General features: G+C 43.7%; 1 protein-coding gene and 1 pseudogene across 9 annotated transcripts in view; one reads left to right on the top strand and one right to left on the bottom strand.

Moving 5' to 3' along the window:
* The window catches only part of LOC143290350 (mucin-like protein), a 163971-nt gene extending 154236 nt beyond the window's left edge, over window positions 1–9735 (top strand). For 8 of the 9 annotated variants that reach the window (XM_076599713.1, XM_076599710.1, XM_076599711.1 and 5 more), the window contains one exon: window positions 3711–9735. In XM_076599713.1, coding sequence (XP_076455828.1) covers window positions 3711–3875 — 165 coding nt within the window. In that variant the 3' untranslated portion in view covers window positions 3876–9735. The remainder of the gene's footprint in view (window positions 1–3710) is intronic. The other variant, XM_076599712.1, reaches the window with a different exon arrangement.
* Window positions 5197–15677, bottom strand: part of LOC143290084 (leishmanolysin-like peptidase) — a 44294-nt pseudogene continuing 33813 nt past the window's right edge.

Genomic DNA, 15677 nt, shown 5'->3' with positions numbered 1-15677 from the left:
TTGTCATGGCCATTCACGTTGAATCAGCGTGTTTTCCATTGCCCTTCGATATGTTGGTGCATGTTGTCCTACACTTTCCACTTACTTGTCATGGCCACTCATGTTGAATCAGCGTGATTTTCATTGCCCTTCGATGTGTTGGTGCACGTTGTCCTACACTTTCCATTTACTTGTCATGGCCACTCATGTTGAATCAGCGTGTTTTCCATTGTCCTTCGATATGTTGGTGCATGTTGTCCTACACTTTCCATTTGTCATGGCCACTCATGTTGAATCAGCGTGCTTTCCATTGTCCTTCGATATGTTGGTGCATGTTGTCCTACACTTTCCATTTGTCATGGCCACTCATGTTGAATCAGCGTGCTTTCCATTGTCCTTCGATATGTTGGTGCATGTTGTTTTACACTTTCCATTTGTCATGGCCACTCATGTTGAATCAGCGTGTTTTCCATTGTCCTTCGATGTGTTGGTGCACGTTGTCCTACACTTTCCATTTACTTGTCATGGCCACTCATGTTGAATCAGCGTGTTTTCCATTGTCCTTCGATATGTTGGTGCATGTTGTCCTACACTTTCCATTTACTTGTCATGGCCACTCATGTTGAATCAGCGTGTTTTCCATTGTCCTTCGATATGTTGGTGCATGTTGTCCTACACTTTCCATTTGTCATGGCCACTCATGTTGAATCAGCGTGCTTTCCATTGTCCTTCGATGTGTTGGTGCATGTTGTCCTACACTTTCCACTTACTTGTCATGGCCACTCATGTTGAATCAGCGTGTTTTCCATTGTCCTTCGATGTGTTGGTGCACGTTGTCCCACTCTTTCCAGTTAATCTCTTTGCATGGCATGTCAGTGTGGCTGGTTTGAATTGTGTTTCGTGTTTACCGCACCCCCGTTGTCGTGTGTACCGACGTATCTAGAAGCGTATCCACTGGCATAGGGGAACAGTGTCCGTTGTGATTGTGTTCTGTAGGCGTTGTATATAGTGGTTAGAATGAAAAAGAAAAACACGTTCGCCGTGTGAGTGTTTGTTTGCACACTTGCTTGCTTGCTTGTTTGCAAGGTGGAACGTTTTTGCCTTCACATGAAAAAAAAAAAGTAGTATCGTTAACATGACCTTTGTCTTCTCTTTCTTCTTCTTCTCCTCCTCCTTCTTTTCTCGTTCTCCTTTCCTCTTGTTCTCTCTCCATCCCTCTCTCCTTTCGTTCTATCCTCCCCCCCCCCCCACTCCCCCTGTCTCTCTCTGTGATTTTCTCCACGGTGTTATGATCACCGTTTCTGTCTGGGTGCCATGGCCTTGTTTGTTTTGTCATTTTGCACAGTTTACCTTCATTGTGCGCTGTAATATTTCAGCACTTGTTATGAAAGGAAACAAAAAATGTACATGGAGAAAATGTATACTTTAATTTAGAATTTTTTAATTTTTTTTATTTTTTTTACTACAAACAGCACTTTTCTTCACTGCATGCGTGTCATTACTTTATATTGTTTATTTCATTACCGCTTCCCATGGTAATACTTTATATTGTTTATTTCATTACCGCTTCCCATGGTAGGGTGTGGATGTTACTGTTGAACCTGCGCTCTTGACGTGCTGTTCAGACGTACATGGATTCATGCGATGATGCTGAATCTTGTAATTCTTAAGGCTTATGGATTGTAGTTTTGAAAATAGTTATCAAAACCACAGTGACTCCTGCTAAAAAGGCTCCATTCCTGGTATTACATAGTTATAATGCTAACACATACAGTCTGGGCGGCCATTGATAGGAACTCGTGTGTTTCTTTTTTTTGGTTTCAATATGAAAGTAATGAACTCTTTAAGTGCATGCCTTCAACAGGTGTGTATATTCTTGTGATTCTGGTGATGCATTGTGATGACTGTCTGTACAAAACTGGATGTCTGATTTTATGAATTGAGGAAAGTTTATGATATATGTATGTATGTATCTCTCTCTCTCTATATATATGTATACATATACATAATTATATATATATATATATTAGTAGGTAGGTAGATAGACAGACCGATAGACAGATAGATAGACTGATAGATATTCATTGTAACCGCGTGTAGGATTAGCTGTCATGCTTGGTGTTGTGAGATGTAGCCATGCTTTCTTGTGTAACACAGTTTACTCTCTGTGTTGTATTTTCGGTGTGCGGTTCATCATTCACGTGTTTTCCGTACACCATGCATGTGGGGGGTTGGGGTTGGTTGGTTTGGTATCCAGCATCATGTCTCCACGCCACCAACAAGATAACAGTACAAGTTCCAAAGTGGTCCTTAACTTTTTGTGAATTCTGTGACTACAGCTGATGATGATATGTGGGGGGGTTCTTGAAACATCATATTCCACACTGCATTCACGGTGACAGTGTTATCAGCATTTGGGTTTGTTGCTGTCATCAGTTGAAGAAAATGTTGTGTGTGAAGGTCTGTTCGGGAGGGAATCGTGAACACATTAAGATGGTTTGGGTTGGTATTTCTTCTTGGATTATCAGCATGTGAATATCATGTTTTTTACATCATGATTATTATCAGCATATGGATATGATGTTGACGAACGTGATCATTAGGGCCTGTTCAGAATGTCTTCACCATTCATTCGCGTGTTAACTGACCAATGACTGTCGTGCAGTCTTCAATCTCTCTCTCCCTTCTCTCTCTCTCTCTGTGCTGACATAGGGGGTGAGGGAAAGGGGCCATCACACTGATGAATTGACTCACCAACACAGCCTGAGAGGCAGAGATATTCTGATCTGGCATTGCTATGATGTTGATGATGATAATGATGATGGTGAAGATGATGGCTATCGTTATATGTTCAGTGAAGATGATGGCTATCGTTATATGTTCACCGCTGTTGACACGTATGTAACACCTATCGTGGGTGAGGGATCAAGTCACTGTCAGTGTAAACACTTTACAGACACGATGTAACAGCTATCCTGGGTGAGGGATCAAGTCACTGTCAGTGTAAACACTTTACAGACACGATGTAACACCTATCCTGGGTGAGGGATCAAGTCACTGTCAGTGTAAACACTTTACAGACACGATGTAACAGCTATCCTGGGTGAGGGATCAAGTCACTGTTAGTGTAAACACTTTACAGACACGATGTAACACCTATCCTGGGTGAGGGATCAAGTCACTGTTAGTGTAAACACTTTACAGACACGATGTAACAGCTATCCTGGGTGAGGGATCAAGTCACTGTCAGTGTAAACACTTTACAGACACGATGTAACACCTATCCTGGGTGAGGGATCAAGTCACTGTCAGTGTAAACACTTTACAGACACGATGTAACAGCTATCCTGGGTGAGGGATCAAGTCACTGTTAGTGTAAACACTTTACAGACACGATGTAACACCTATCCTGGGTGAGGGATCAAGTCACTGTCAGTGTAAACACTTTACAGTGATGTAACACCTATCCTGGGTGAGGGATCAAGTCACTGTCAGTGTAAACACTTTACAGACACGGGAGTGATTTCAGTGCACAGTGATCACGTTCATTACAGCGCTACATTTGATGTCTCTGTGCTGAAGGTTTGTGACTGACGCCGCCCTGTGTGTGTGTGTGTGTCCCCCCCCCCCCCCCCCCCCCCGGCCGTCTGTCTCCCTCTCTCCCCCTCTGTGTGTGTGTGTGTTTGTGTATGTATGCGCGCGTACGTACGTGTTGCGTGTGTGCCCCCCAGTCGCCGGAAAGCGCCCCGAAGTACCGAGACTACCGGCGGACCGGGTCCAATGCGGGCCTGACTGACGATCACCACTACAGCCAGCCCACCAATGGAGCCAGCGCGCAGCGATTCAGCAACCCCGCTTACATGGAGGAACCCGAGGTCGTCTCCAAACGATTGTAGTCAGGGGGGCGGGATCGAGGCTTTGACGTCATCAGGTTGGGGGTGCGGCCACACACCGCTTTTGTTGTTTGTATGATGGTGGTGTGCCACTCTTTACACACCATTACCACAGCCATGGGTTTCCTGCTTTCTTTGTTTTGTTGATTGTTGTTCTTTCCATGTTACGTTGAATGAATTTTGACACGGCACACACACATAATGTGCCAGAGAACAGTTATCTTTTCTTCGTTTTTTGTTGTTGGTTTTTTTAAAAATTAATTTTATTATTATTATTTTTTTATACCGTCTTGAACTTCAGCAGCCAAGGCGCCTGTAAGAATGCCGCGTAGGAAACATGAATTTCTGTTGATATAAATGAATGTATTTTGCATTTAACCAGACACATTCACTGTACCTGATGGTATCATTTCAGCTGATTGGTGTTTGTCATACATCATGCCGCGTTGACTGAAGCGTACCAAGTATAATGTCAAAGTGCCATTTTCCTCATATCCTTGTCAAATAGCTCACATTATTATTTACTGCACATGCCGTGTGTTTGACGGCGTACGTTTTAGGGGGAAAGCTAGTTTTCCTTGTAGTCTTCATTTTCTTGTTGTGAATACTTCTGGATGATGGCTGAGCACCTTGCGTTAGACTTTCAGCAGGGAAGTTCCATTCTTTCATATCAAAACATAGCGCTGTAATATGATGTAATATGATGACGTCGTCTTTGTTGAAACTAAGTCTGTCGGATCAGTACTCAGCGTATCGTATAGCATGGGACATATGTTAAACGTTTGGAAGGAAAAACTTCGAAGTTGTGGAGTAAAAAAAGAAAGAAGAAGAAGAAAGTCTGCATTACTGTTAACCAGCAAACTGGTTTCTTTTGACTGTCGAATATTGTGCCAAGAGCTGAGTCCATATATCTGTTAAATATGATTCTGAATTACATTTCAAATCATATTTTTCATTATGTTATTTTCAGTATAATTCAGCTGCCTTGGTATTGCACATCGATATTCTTTTCTGCACAGTACAATAATAATTTTTTTTTAAACCACAAAACTATAACACATTGCAATGCAATGCAATACAAAGCAATACAATATATATTTATTCAACTGGAAATTAATACCATGGCTATATTCAGTGGAAGCCGTTAAATGAGAGAGAATCATTATAATCAACACACTTTAACAGATATCCCACTATCTGTTTGCAATCGGTTTCATTTTCAAAGAGGTGTCAAGGAGTGGGGACTGACCCATATACGCTTGGCCACATGCTTCAAACGTGGTGTTAGGTGGGGAGACAGGTAGTTGACCTACCCACAAACCTGTCACCTGCTCAGGTCTTCACTTCCCGACACTTGCTGCACGTGTCAAACACATGGGAACAGAAAATGGGACTGTGTACTGAAGGTAAGCAAAAATACAATGAAATAAAAAAAGTTATATGAAAGACAAATAATACAAAATAAAGATCCATAAAAATACAAAGCATCGTGATATATTGGTGACACTTGTTATAAACCAGCTAGACACTGAACATTAATACAAAACATTAATACAAAAAGAGATTTTTTGTACACGAGTGTGTTGTTGTTTTGCACATGTGCTACATTTTTGTGTTTTTCAAATGACGTGTAGCAGGAATATTCAGAAGAAAAAACAATGACTGAATACTACTGCGATCGATGGAGATGTTCATGTCTAAATGTCTGCTACTTTCAGCTGCACAGTACACGCAGAAATAAATCTGGGTCTCTAGTAGGAACATTAACAGGTGAAGAAAACAAAAAACATGTTCGGCATGTGTCGTTTTGAGAGTGTATGTAGCAATAACTGTGCTGATCTGACCGACTTTTGTTTTCGATACTATTCCTTCAGGTTACAAGTTGGGTTGTTCATTGTTATTGCGACTTTGTCAAACGTGTGGTTATTGATTTCTGTTTCTTTGATTAGTTTTTCTTCTTTTCTTGTTTGTTCACCAGTTTGATGTATATTGTGTTGTTGATAGGTTTACTGTTTATTGAGTGGACTGAGTTATGTTTATTAATGTCTATCATGTTGTTGATAGGTTTACTGTTTATTGAGTGGACTGAGTTATGTTTATTGATGTCTGTCATGTTGTTGATAGGTTTACTGTTTATTGAGTGGACTGAGTTATGTTTATTAATGTCTATCATGTTGTTGATAGGTTTACTGTTTATTGAGTGGACTGAGTTATGTTTATTGATGTCTGTCATGTTGTTGATAGGTTTACTGTTTATTGAGTGAAGTGAGTTATGTTTATTGATGTCTGTCATGTTGTTGATAGGTTTACTGTTTATTGAGTGGACTGAGTTGTGAAGTTTATTGATGTCTATCATGTTGTTGATAGGCTTACTGTTTATTGAGTGGACTGAGTTATGTTTATTGATGTCTATCATGCTGTTGACAGGTTTACTGAATGCACTGAGTTGTAAAGTTTATCTGGGGTTGTTGATCCCCATCAGCATCGTGAAGTGAACATTACTGAAGATCAAACCATGCCATTTGTCCCAGCTATTTAGCACATAGTTGTTACTATTTTTGTCGGATATATTGCGGGCAATTGTTTGGCTTGCATTTCTTTCATTTCACTGTTTAATGCTTTGTGGATCATGACGGTTTTCCGGTAACGAATACACACACACGCACGCACACACACACATGTTCATCTGAACCTGGGAGCATCCTTGCGGTGGAGGGGTCTTAAACGTGATTAACAGATTCACCCATGGCGGCAGTTGTTTTTTTTTTTCCTCTCCTTTTTATTAGAAAAGTTTTAAATTTTGTGTTATAATTCTCAATATGAATATAATACAGAGGGAGAGACAATGTGTTTCGATACGTTACGCCCTAGCCATACTGTTTTAGTTTAAACTTTTCAAATATGTCTCTAGAGTTTCCATGGAACTTTCTAAAGATATTCGGTCTCCTTCGTTTACCAGTTGTGTGTCATCTGCAAAGACAACTTATGTTCTATATCATTATTATATATCCCTTTGATAGTTTTCGTTCTGTTATCATATTGTTGACACTTCAACCGATAGAATTAATAGGTGAGGAGACAGGGGTCGCCTTGTCCACGGCCTTGTAGAAGGCCTATTCTTTTCCATCACTTGGTCATACATCGGTGATAGAGAGCCTCTGACAAGAATGGTGACGTCGTAGTTTGTGTACCATGATTTCCCACACACCTCTGTCTTCGCACATTGAAGACTTTATTTCATTGTGACTGTCGTGACAAATGTTGCCAGTATAATGCTGTTGTCATCGTCATGCATTCCGTTTCAAGGCTTTTTATCACATTGTGATTGTCATGGCCAACGTTGTCATTGTCACGTCAGAATTTTCCGGCAGTGTCACGTGGACTGTTGTCTGGTGCTGGTAATGCCATGACTTAAAAAAAAAATGTCGGCACAACACAGTGCATCAGGAAAAACAAGGACAAAACGCGTACACTGCTCTTCTGAGTCGTTCTGACAGAGCATCATGAAGATGATGTGGTGACAGTGTGGCCATTATCTGAAGGAGAAAGTCTGTTGAACCGCTTTCCAAACACCTACCTATTCACATATCGTCGTTGTTGTTTTTTTCTCTTCTCTCTGTTTGTTTACCTTACAGCAAATTATCCTTTCTTTCCGAAGGGACAAATGGTACCCATTCGAGTGCAGATAGCGTTATGAAACCGTACATATCACCGTGTTTAACCACCCGTCCATCATTGTTTTGAAAGAACCATTCCAAGTGCCTGTTGTTTGTTTTTTTTCCCGACTTTTCCATCCGACCAGATCAGGGCAGAGGTCTCTATGCCCAAATTGAGAGATTAATTCCTGTGTAAAGAACCTTGTTGCAGGTTGGTGTTCACGTCAGAGTGGTCAAGGTGTTTGGACTCACGTGCTGACTTCTGGCCGTCCTCAACGGGAAAGTCTTTGTGCCGTTCGTGCTGTTAAGTCACAGGCAACATTCCAGTTCAATGGTTAGCAGGAGTGTGGACATGTCCAGGTTGTTGAATCATTGACGGTATCCTGGCGTGTGATTCTGAAGCTCTCGTTTTGAGATAAAGAATGTTAGGTGAGCCAGTCTGTTTCCCATGCCTGTCATGTGTCGGCAATGTCCAGCTAGTGACGGCCCTTGGCACAGAGCCAGTTGTTGATCCGACTGGTCTGGGTAACCTTGTTACTTCTGAACTGAAACCCTCTTGACTTGTCGGGGACAGAGCAGAACAAAGTGGTGTTTCAAGTCAGGGATCAGTTACCAGAACAATCAACCACAATCTGAGAAATGGTCTGGAGAAATACCACTCGAAATCAAAGGTGTCAAATTTCAGCGTTCCAGAGTCAGTTTTTAATCTTCTTTTGATGATGTCATCGGTGACGTCAGGATGGTCGTATGTGCTACGTCCTTTGGTGGTCAAGGGGATTGACCTTGTTACTTCTCAACCTCGTTACTTTTTTTTTTTTTTTTCAATTGCCGTCCATCTTCTTCACACATTCCATTTCCTTCATGGCCTTTTTCATTCGCTTGTTGTTGGCTTTGCAGTTAAGGACCATGTCACGGTGGTCTTGTGTCTTTTTGGGGGGCGGGCGTGGGGGGGGTTGCTATGCACATGCCGTACGGCCCTTGTCTGAAATACATTTATCCCAAATATTGGCGTTAGGGTGGGAGGTTCAGTGAATAATTGCAGTCGTTAGTTTGGCAGTGAAGGACCAGTTACGTCATGGCGTATTGCTTATCTGATATAGAGTTCCCTATATATTTGGGTTTTTCAAAGAATAAACATAGTCGGAGCTGTTAGCTTGGCAGTGAAGGATTACGTCATGGCTTTTTGCTCTTGTCTAATATAAAATTCCCTATATTATGTTCGGGGTTTTCCAAAGATTATACAGACCAGTTATGTCATGCCGCATGGATCTTGACTGCTGTATATTTATGTTGTATAGTTACCTTAAGGTGACCTTTTCTGTAATGTAATAGGAATTGTTAGCTCGGCAGTCAAGGACCGGTTACGTCATGCTGCATTTATCTTGACTGATATACACTCAGTGACTGGTAACACTTTTTTCAAGGTGATGTATTTACTCTTGATGGGAAGAAGCGAGGATAGGACTGACTGTGTCTTACCTGTTGGTTCTGTCTGAAAACGGACGTTGAAAAACACACACACACACTGACCGTCGTAGTGAACAGGTGCCCGAAGGATTGCCACCTCGTTGTGATGAGGAGGAAGGAAGGTAGGAAGGCTTGCATGCCTCAGAGACCCTCACAGCTATGCCGGCGGGAGGTGATGGTCCTGGTAGGGCCACCCAAGCCGGACAGGTGGGAGAGTTGAGGACGGACACAGTGCGATCCACTGGCCCTCCAGGATAGGAACTGGGCACAGGGCTGACTACCCGGGCCGGGCTGCGCGAGTCGTTCCTTAGTTGCAACGCGAAGTTTGCTTAGAGTGCATGGAATTCACAGTGCAGTTGGGAACTTTCTTTGCGATAAGCAAACTGCTAAATTCGCTTGAGCAATCTACCCCTGGTCCCAAAGAAATGTTAGTTGCGGAAACAGCACTGAGCACTGCAAGCCAGAGGACGTAGTGGGCATGGTGGGTTGTGCAGATGGTGAGAGGAATGAGGAGAGTACAGACATCTTCACACTGCCGTGCTGATGACTGGGGTCAAGTGGTCACAACGGAGAGACGACCATCTGTAGCACGGTTTGTTTCTCCGCACTGACACAGGGACCATCAGATATTTAGTCAGGCCGGAAATACGTGTTTTGGTGTTGACAGTTACAACAGAGATCAGGACTGATCAATCATATCTGAAAGAATTGAATCAGTAAAAAAAAAAAAAAAAAAAAAAGGAACGTGCATAGCGTTTATGATAGACGATCAGACACAGCGAATGCTATTATCTTCCCTTCATAAGTTGTGCAGGGTTAATGCTTGGAGTGAGATGGCTATCACAGGGATATGGTAACATATGCCACAGGTACTGGTCCTAGTTGAAATGAGGGAATCTCTCTGAGTGTGGTCACCTGTAGCATTGTCGCTGTGTGATGGAATTGAAGCAATGTTAGTAGTTTCACTGGTGACTGGGTTTTTCCACAGCACGTCAAACTGTCACGCTTGATACAACACAGCAGCAATAATGCACTTTGGGACTGCATGATTCAAACTGTCACGCTTGATACAACACCAGCAGCAATAATGCATTTTGGGACTGCATGATTCGTTTTTGTTCGTTTTGTAATCGTCAATATTTCGGATTTCATAAGTTTATGGATGTTCATTTTAAATTCTATTGATGTTAAACCGGGATTTGTTGGGTCATGCATTGTTCTATAAAAAGGAAATCATTTTGGAATTGTTTCTATTTTTGTACAGTCATGTCTGCAAACGTTATTGCGTCAATTGATCTGTTCGCAGAGCGTAGAGCGAATTTTTGGCAAGGTTGACTGACAGAATGAAATATGGCCTGCCTTTCTTTATACCAGTACATACACGGTACTGAGGGGTGGGGGAATTAAACACATCCTGAAATAACAGTAGAACGTGATTACAACGAATCATTGATTAATGATAATGCGCATATATTTTCATTAGCTTTTGGATATTATACTCAAGAAACCAACTCGGTGATTCCAAACATTCCCACTATCCATTTCGTTTTTGATGAATTCGGGTTGGTAAGGAATTGCATCAGTGGATCCTTTAGACTCTAAGGCAGTAACTCCGGTCTGATTGCTGAAAACGGCTCATGTTAGCGCACAAACGGCTCAGCTGAGTTCAGTGACCAGACCCCATGTTGTGTCCGGCGTGTTGCTGTATGTATCACGGCGTCAGACAGTTCCACATATTTCAAACACTTGTAAACACTGCATGCTTTTGTGCCCTGCGGAAAATTCATCACCCTGACACAAACGCTGTTATCAGCACAAGGAACATCGGTATGGAAACGATGCAAGGTTACAAAATGATGTCTCAAGAGTTTGACGAAATAAGGCTGTTTTCACTGTGTTACTGACACAATGTGTCTACAGTATGTCGTCAGACGTGGACATAGCAACACCGTGTCATTGACGTCATGTGTGGAATTTGTCGTTAGACCTGGTACCAGTTTCTTTTTCACTTAATGTCAGTGGTTCATGAGAGCCATGTTCAAAACAAGATCATGTACACTGGGACATTCTGTAACTTTGTTATAAACGTAGTATGGATATTGTGCAGCCTATCTGGGATGTGATACGACTGTCTCACAAACATTAATTTCGTTGTCTTGACTACGATACTACTATTCAAATTGAGATAATGCATCTAAATCAAGTTGTCCGGAACAGTTGAAACAATCGACACAAAACAAGTTACCAACTAAATTTTATCAGTTAGATTATGTGACGTGAGATAGTTGACACAAACTTAGTCACATGAATAATGCAAATCACATTTTGCAGATTGGGCCGAAATAACAGGTGGGACATTAGAATAATAAAGATCGCAACGATATTGTGTAGCCAGAGAACTTTGATGCAACGTGTTGTCGTGAGAGTAATATAACCGAATTTTGTAGCACGAGATAACTGACACACACTCCATTAAACAATAATGTAAATAGATTTTACCGACCATAGATTGTATGGAACAACTTATTTTTTGTCACTTAAACGATGTGTAGGCCAATTGTGTTTTTTTTTTTTAATGTTGACATGTAGCTTGGAACTGTTGGTATAAACTGTGGTATGATCAGAATAATGTTACTAGGTTCTGTGACCACGTACCACTGTTAATCTTATTATAAGAACACAGTATCTGAAACCTCTGTGCAGCTTTGAACAGTTTTATTTATTCATTCAGTATCATTGTAAACGTAATGCACGCGTGTTGTACTGCTTGCACCGTTGAATACAGTCGCTAAAAACTGTATGAATATATTATTAGCTTGAACAACAGAATGCAGCCGACACAAACTCTAGAGTTGAGCAAAGATGCATCTGGCCTGGACAGTACAAAATGTAGATGTTGAGAACCCACAGCAAATCGTTATATTAAAGCAACACAAACGTTGTTGTCAGCACAAAGGAACTGCTAAGGAACACTGGTATACACATAGGACAACGTGATAAACATGTGTCGAGTTATGTAGTTAGAAATTAGTTACCGCTTTGACGACCATCTCTGACACAGGAATAATGTGATGTCAAACCGAGCAGTAGTCCCTGTTAGTTTATTCTGGCTACCTCTCTCTATGCTGAATCAAATACACACCTTCGTCCAATATTCAATGTTTTCTGAAAATGGAAAGTACGTGTGATTTTACCTGCGAAATCGGCAATAATTTCTCATGATGTTGATCGCTAAATTTTTGATTAGTTTTTTTTTGGTTCGGTATTGCTATTTTCTCAATGAATTTTCTTCAGTCTAGTTTTTGTTATGAAGATGACATGTGAATACTTCTCACTGGGGATTCTGCATGCAGTGGAGATGAGTTTGTTGCTGTGATTTCGTATTGCATAATATTGAATCGTGGGGCAAATACTTGGAATCGTCCATGGTCCACTGCTGCTGTCTGACACGGTAGAGATCACCGCAGCGGCACAAGTTGATCCGACAAGTGTTTGTGAAGCGAGATTTCCATGTCAGACCATTGTACATATGTATTTTAGGTATGATGTTGGTATTGTATGACATGTAACAAGTGACGTCGTTCAGTCTTGGTGTCACATCGTGTTAATGTTACTGATGCACAGTTGTGTGTTAACGTCGAATTTTGTATTGCATTGTAGTGTGTTGATGAGTTTTGCATTGTACTGAAGTGTGTTGAGTTTTCATTGTACTGAAGTGCGTTGAGGAGGGTTTTTTTTTTTTAATGTGCTGTAGTGTGTTGAGGAGTTTTGCATTGCGTTGTTTTGTACTGTTCGTTAATTAGGGGTTTTTGCATCGTATTTTACTGTAGTTTGTTAATGAGTTTTGCATTGCAGTGTATCGTTCGCATTGTATTGTACTGTGGTATAACGTGAATGATTTTTGTCTTGTATTGCACACAGTAGTTTATCATTGAGTATACTTTTTTTCCCTTTTTTGTCGTACTGTTGTGAATCATACGTGCCAGCTGAGTGAGCTACTCTCTTAGAGAGGCGTCTTTGTACTCAGCGCCGTCATCTTTTCTTTCCATCTTTGTTTCATTAGTTCTTCCTTTCCCACAGTGTAGTTTTTGTGTCAGAACACTACATTTCTTGTTTTCTGTAACATTTTCTTGAGAACTTAAGCACTCATATTGTAAGTTTATTGTATTATATTTTTGACACAGCAATTTTCTGTAAGTTGGGGCTGCTCTGCCAGGGATGAGCTCGTTGATGCATTACATCGCCACCCATGTATACTTACATATATACATTTTTTCATCATTTATTTTTTTTCTCTCTTCCCTGTAAGCAAAAGTTGTACTATCAAAGTAGATTTTTCAACAAAATATGGCCAGGGACAACCCTTTTTGTAAATTTTGTTGTTCGTTTTGCTTCACGTTAACTGCACACATATCGGTGTAGAAAAACAGTGGTGGGGACTGTGGCATGGAGAGTATCACTGCACGTGTCGGATGGAGCGGCGTGACATGGAGTTTGTTGTGGGACATGTTCTGACTACTGGTTTCTGCATTGAGCACTGCGTAGTGCGTGCGCGCACACACACGTGTTCATATACATATGATTAAATTAATGTTATATACGTTTTCTTATTTGGAGAACAAGAAATACGGAATTTGTGTTTTGATTACGAAATGAACAGTTTACTCATTTTGAGAGATTATCTCCTAACTCCCCCTTCTCTGTTCATCAATCTGTCAATCACACACACATGCTCTCTCTCCTCCCCCCCTCTGATTATGAAATTACCAGTTTCCTCATTTGGGGCATTATCCCCCCTTCATCAATCACACACCCCTCTCTCTCCCCCTCTGATTACGAATTTACCAGTTTCCTCACATATTGAGACATTATCTCCCCCCCCTCTCCTGTCTGCCCGTCAGTCACGCTGCCTCTGTCTCCCCTTCTGTCACACTGCCCCTGTCTCCCCTTCTGTCACACTGCCCCTGTCACTCTGCCCCTGTCACTCTGCCCCTGTCTCCCCACACTGCCCGTCTCCCCATCTGTCACACTGCCCCCGTCTCCTGTCCCCCCCATCTATCACTCTGCCCCCTGTCTCCCCTTCTGTCACTCTGCCCCTGTCTCCCCACACCGCCCCTGTCCCCCCCCCCAATCTGTCAAACTGCCCCCGTCTGCCCATCTGTCACTCTGCCCCTGTCTACTGTCCCCCCCATCTGTCACTCTGCCCCTGTCTCCCCATCTGTCACACTGCCCCTGTCTCCCCATTTGTCTGTCTCCCCATCTGTCACACTGCCCCTGTCTCCCCATCTGTCACACTGCCCCTGTCTCCCCCGTCTGTCACACTGCCCCTGTCTCCCCCGTCTGTCACACTGCCCCTGTCCCCCCCCCCCATCTCACTCTGCCCCTGTCTCCCCTTCTGTCACTCTGCCCCTGTCTCCCCACACTGCCCGTCTCCCCATCTGTCACACTGCCCCTGTCACTCTGCCCCCTGTCTCCCCATCTGTCACACTGCCCCCGTCTCCTGTCCCCCCCCATCTGTCACTCTGTCTCCCCATCTGTCACTCTGCCCCTGTCCCCCCATCTGTCACACTGCCCCTGTCTCCCACCCATCTGTAAAACTGCCCCTGTCTCCCCATCTGTCACTCTGCCCCTGTCTACCCCGTCTGTCACACTGCCCCTGTCCCCCCCCCCATCTGTCACTCTGCCCCTGTCTCCCCTTCTGTCACTCTGCCCCTGTCTCCCTTCTGTCACTCTGCCCCTGTCTCCCCACACTGCCCGTCTCCCCATCTGTCACACTGCCCCTGTCACTCTGCCCCCTGTCTCCCCATCTGTCACACTGCCCCCGTCTCCTGTCCCCCCCATCTGTCACTCTGTCTCCCCATCTGTCACACCGCCCCTGTCCCCCCCCCATCTGTCACACCGCCCCTGTCCCCCCCAATCTGTCACACCGCCCCTGTCCCCCCCCCCCCATCTGTCAAACTGCCCCTGTCCCCCCCCATCTGTCACTCTGCCCCTGTCTACTGTCCCCCCCCCATCTGTCACTCTGCCACTGTCTCCCCATCTGTCACTTTGCCACTGTCTCCCCATCTGTCACACTGCCCCTGTCCTCCCCCTGTCCCACCCATCTGTCACACTGCCCCTGTCCCCCCCCCCCCCCATCTGTCATCTGTCACTCTGCCCCTGTCTCCTGTCTATCCATCTGTCACTTTGCCACTGTCTCCCCATCTGTCACGCTGCCCCTGTCCACTGTCTCCCCATCTGTCACACTGCTCCTGTCTATCCATCTGTCACTCTGCTACTGTCTCCCCATCTGGGGAGGGGCAGTGTGACAGATGGGTAGACAGGAGACGGTGACAGATGGGGAGACGGGCAGTGTGACAGATGGGGAGACAGGGGCAGTGTGACAGATGGGGAGACAGGGGCAGAGTGACACTGCACCTGTCTCCCCATCTGTCACACTGCTCCTGTCTCCCCATCTGTCACACTGCCCATCCATCTATCACTCTGCCCTGTCTCCCCATCTGTCACTCTGCCCCTGTCTCCCCATCTGTCACTCTGCCCCTGTCTACCCATCTGTCACTCTGCTACTGTCTCCCCATCTGGGGAGGGGCAGTGTGACAGATGGGGAGACAGGGGCAGTGTGACAGATGGGGAGACAGGGGCAGAGTGACACTGCCCCTGTCTCCCCTCCTGTCTACCCATC

This window comes from Babylonia areolata, chromosome 15 (assembly GCF_041734735.1).
Source record: "Babylonia areolata isolate BAREFJ2019XMU chromosome 15, ASM4173473v1, whole genome shotgun sequence".
NCBI classification, from domain to species: domain Eukaryota; kingdom Metazoa; phylum Mollusca; class Gastropoda; order Neogastropoda; family Buccinidae; genus Babylonia; species Babylonia areolata.
This window is presented reverse-complemented; position numbering and strand designations above follow the sequence as displayed.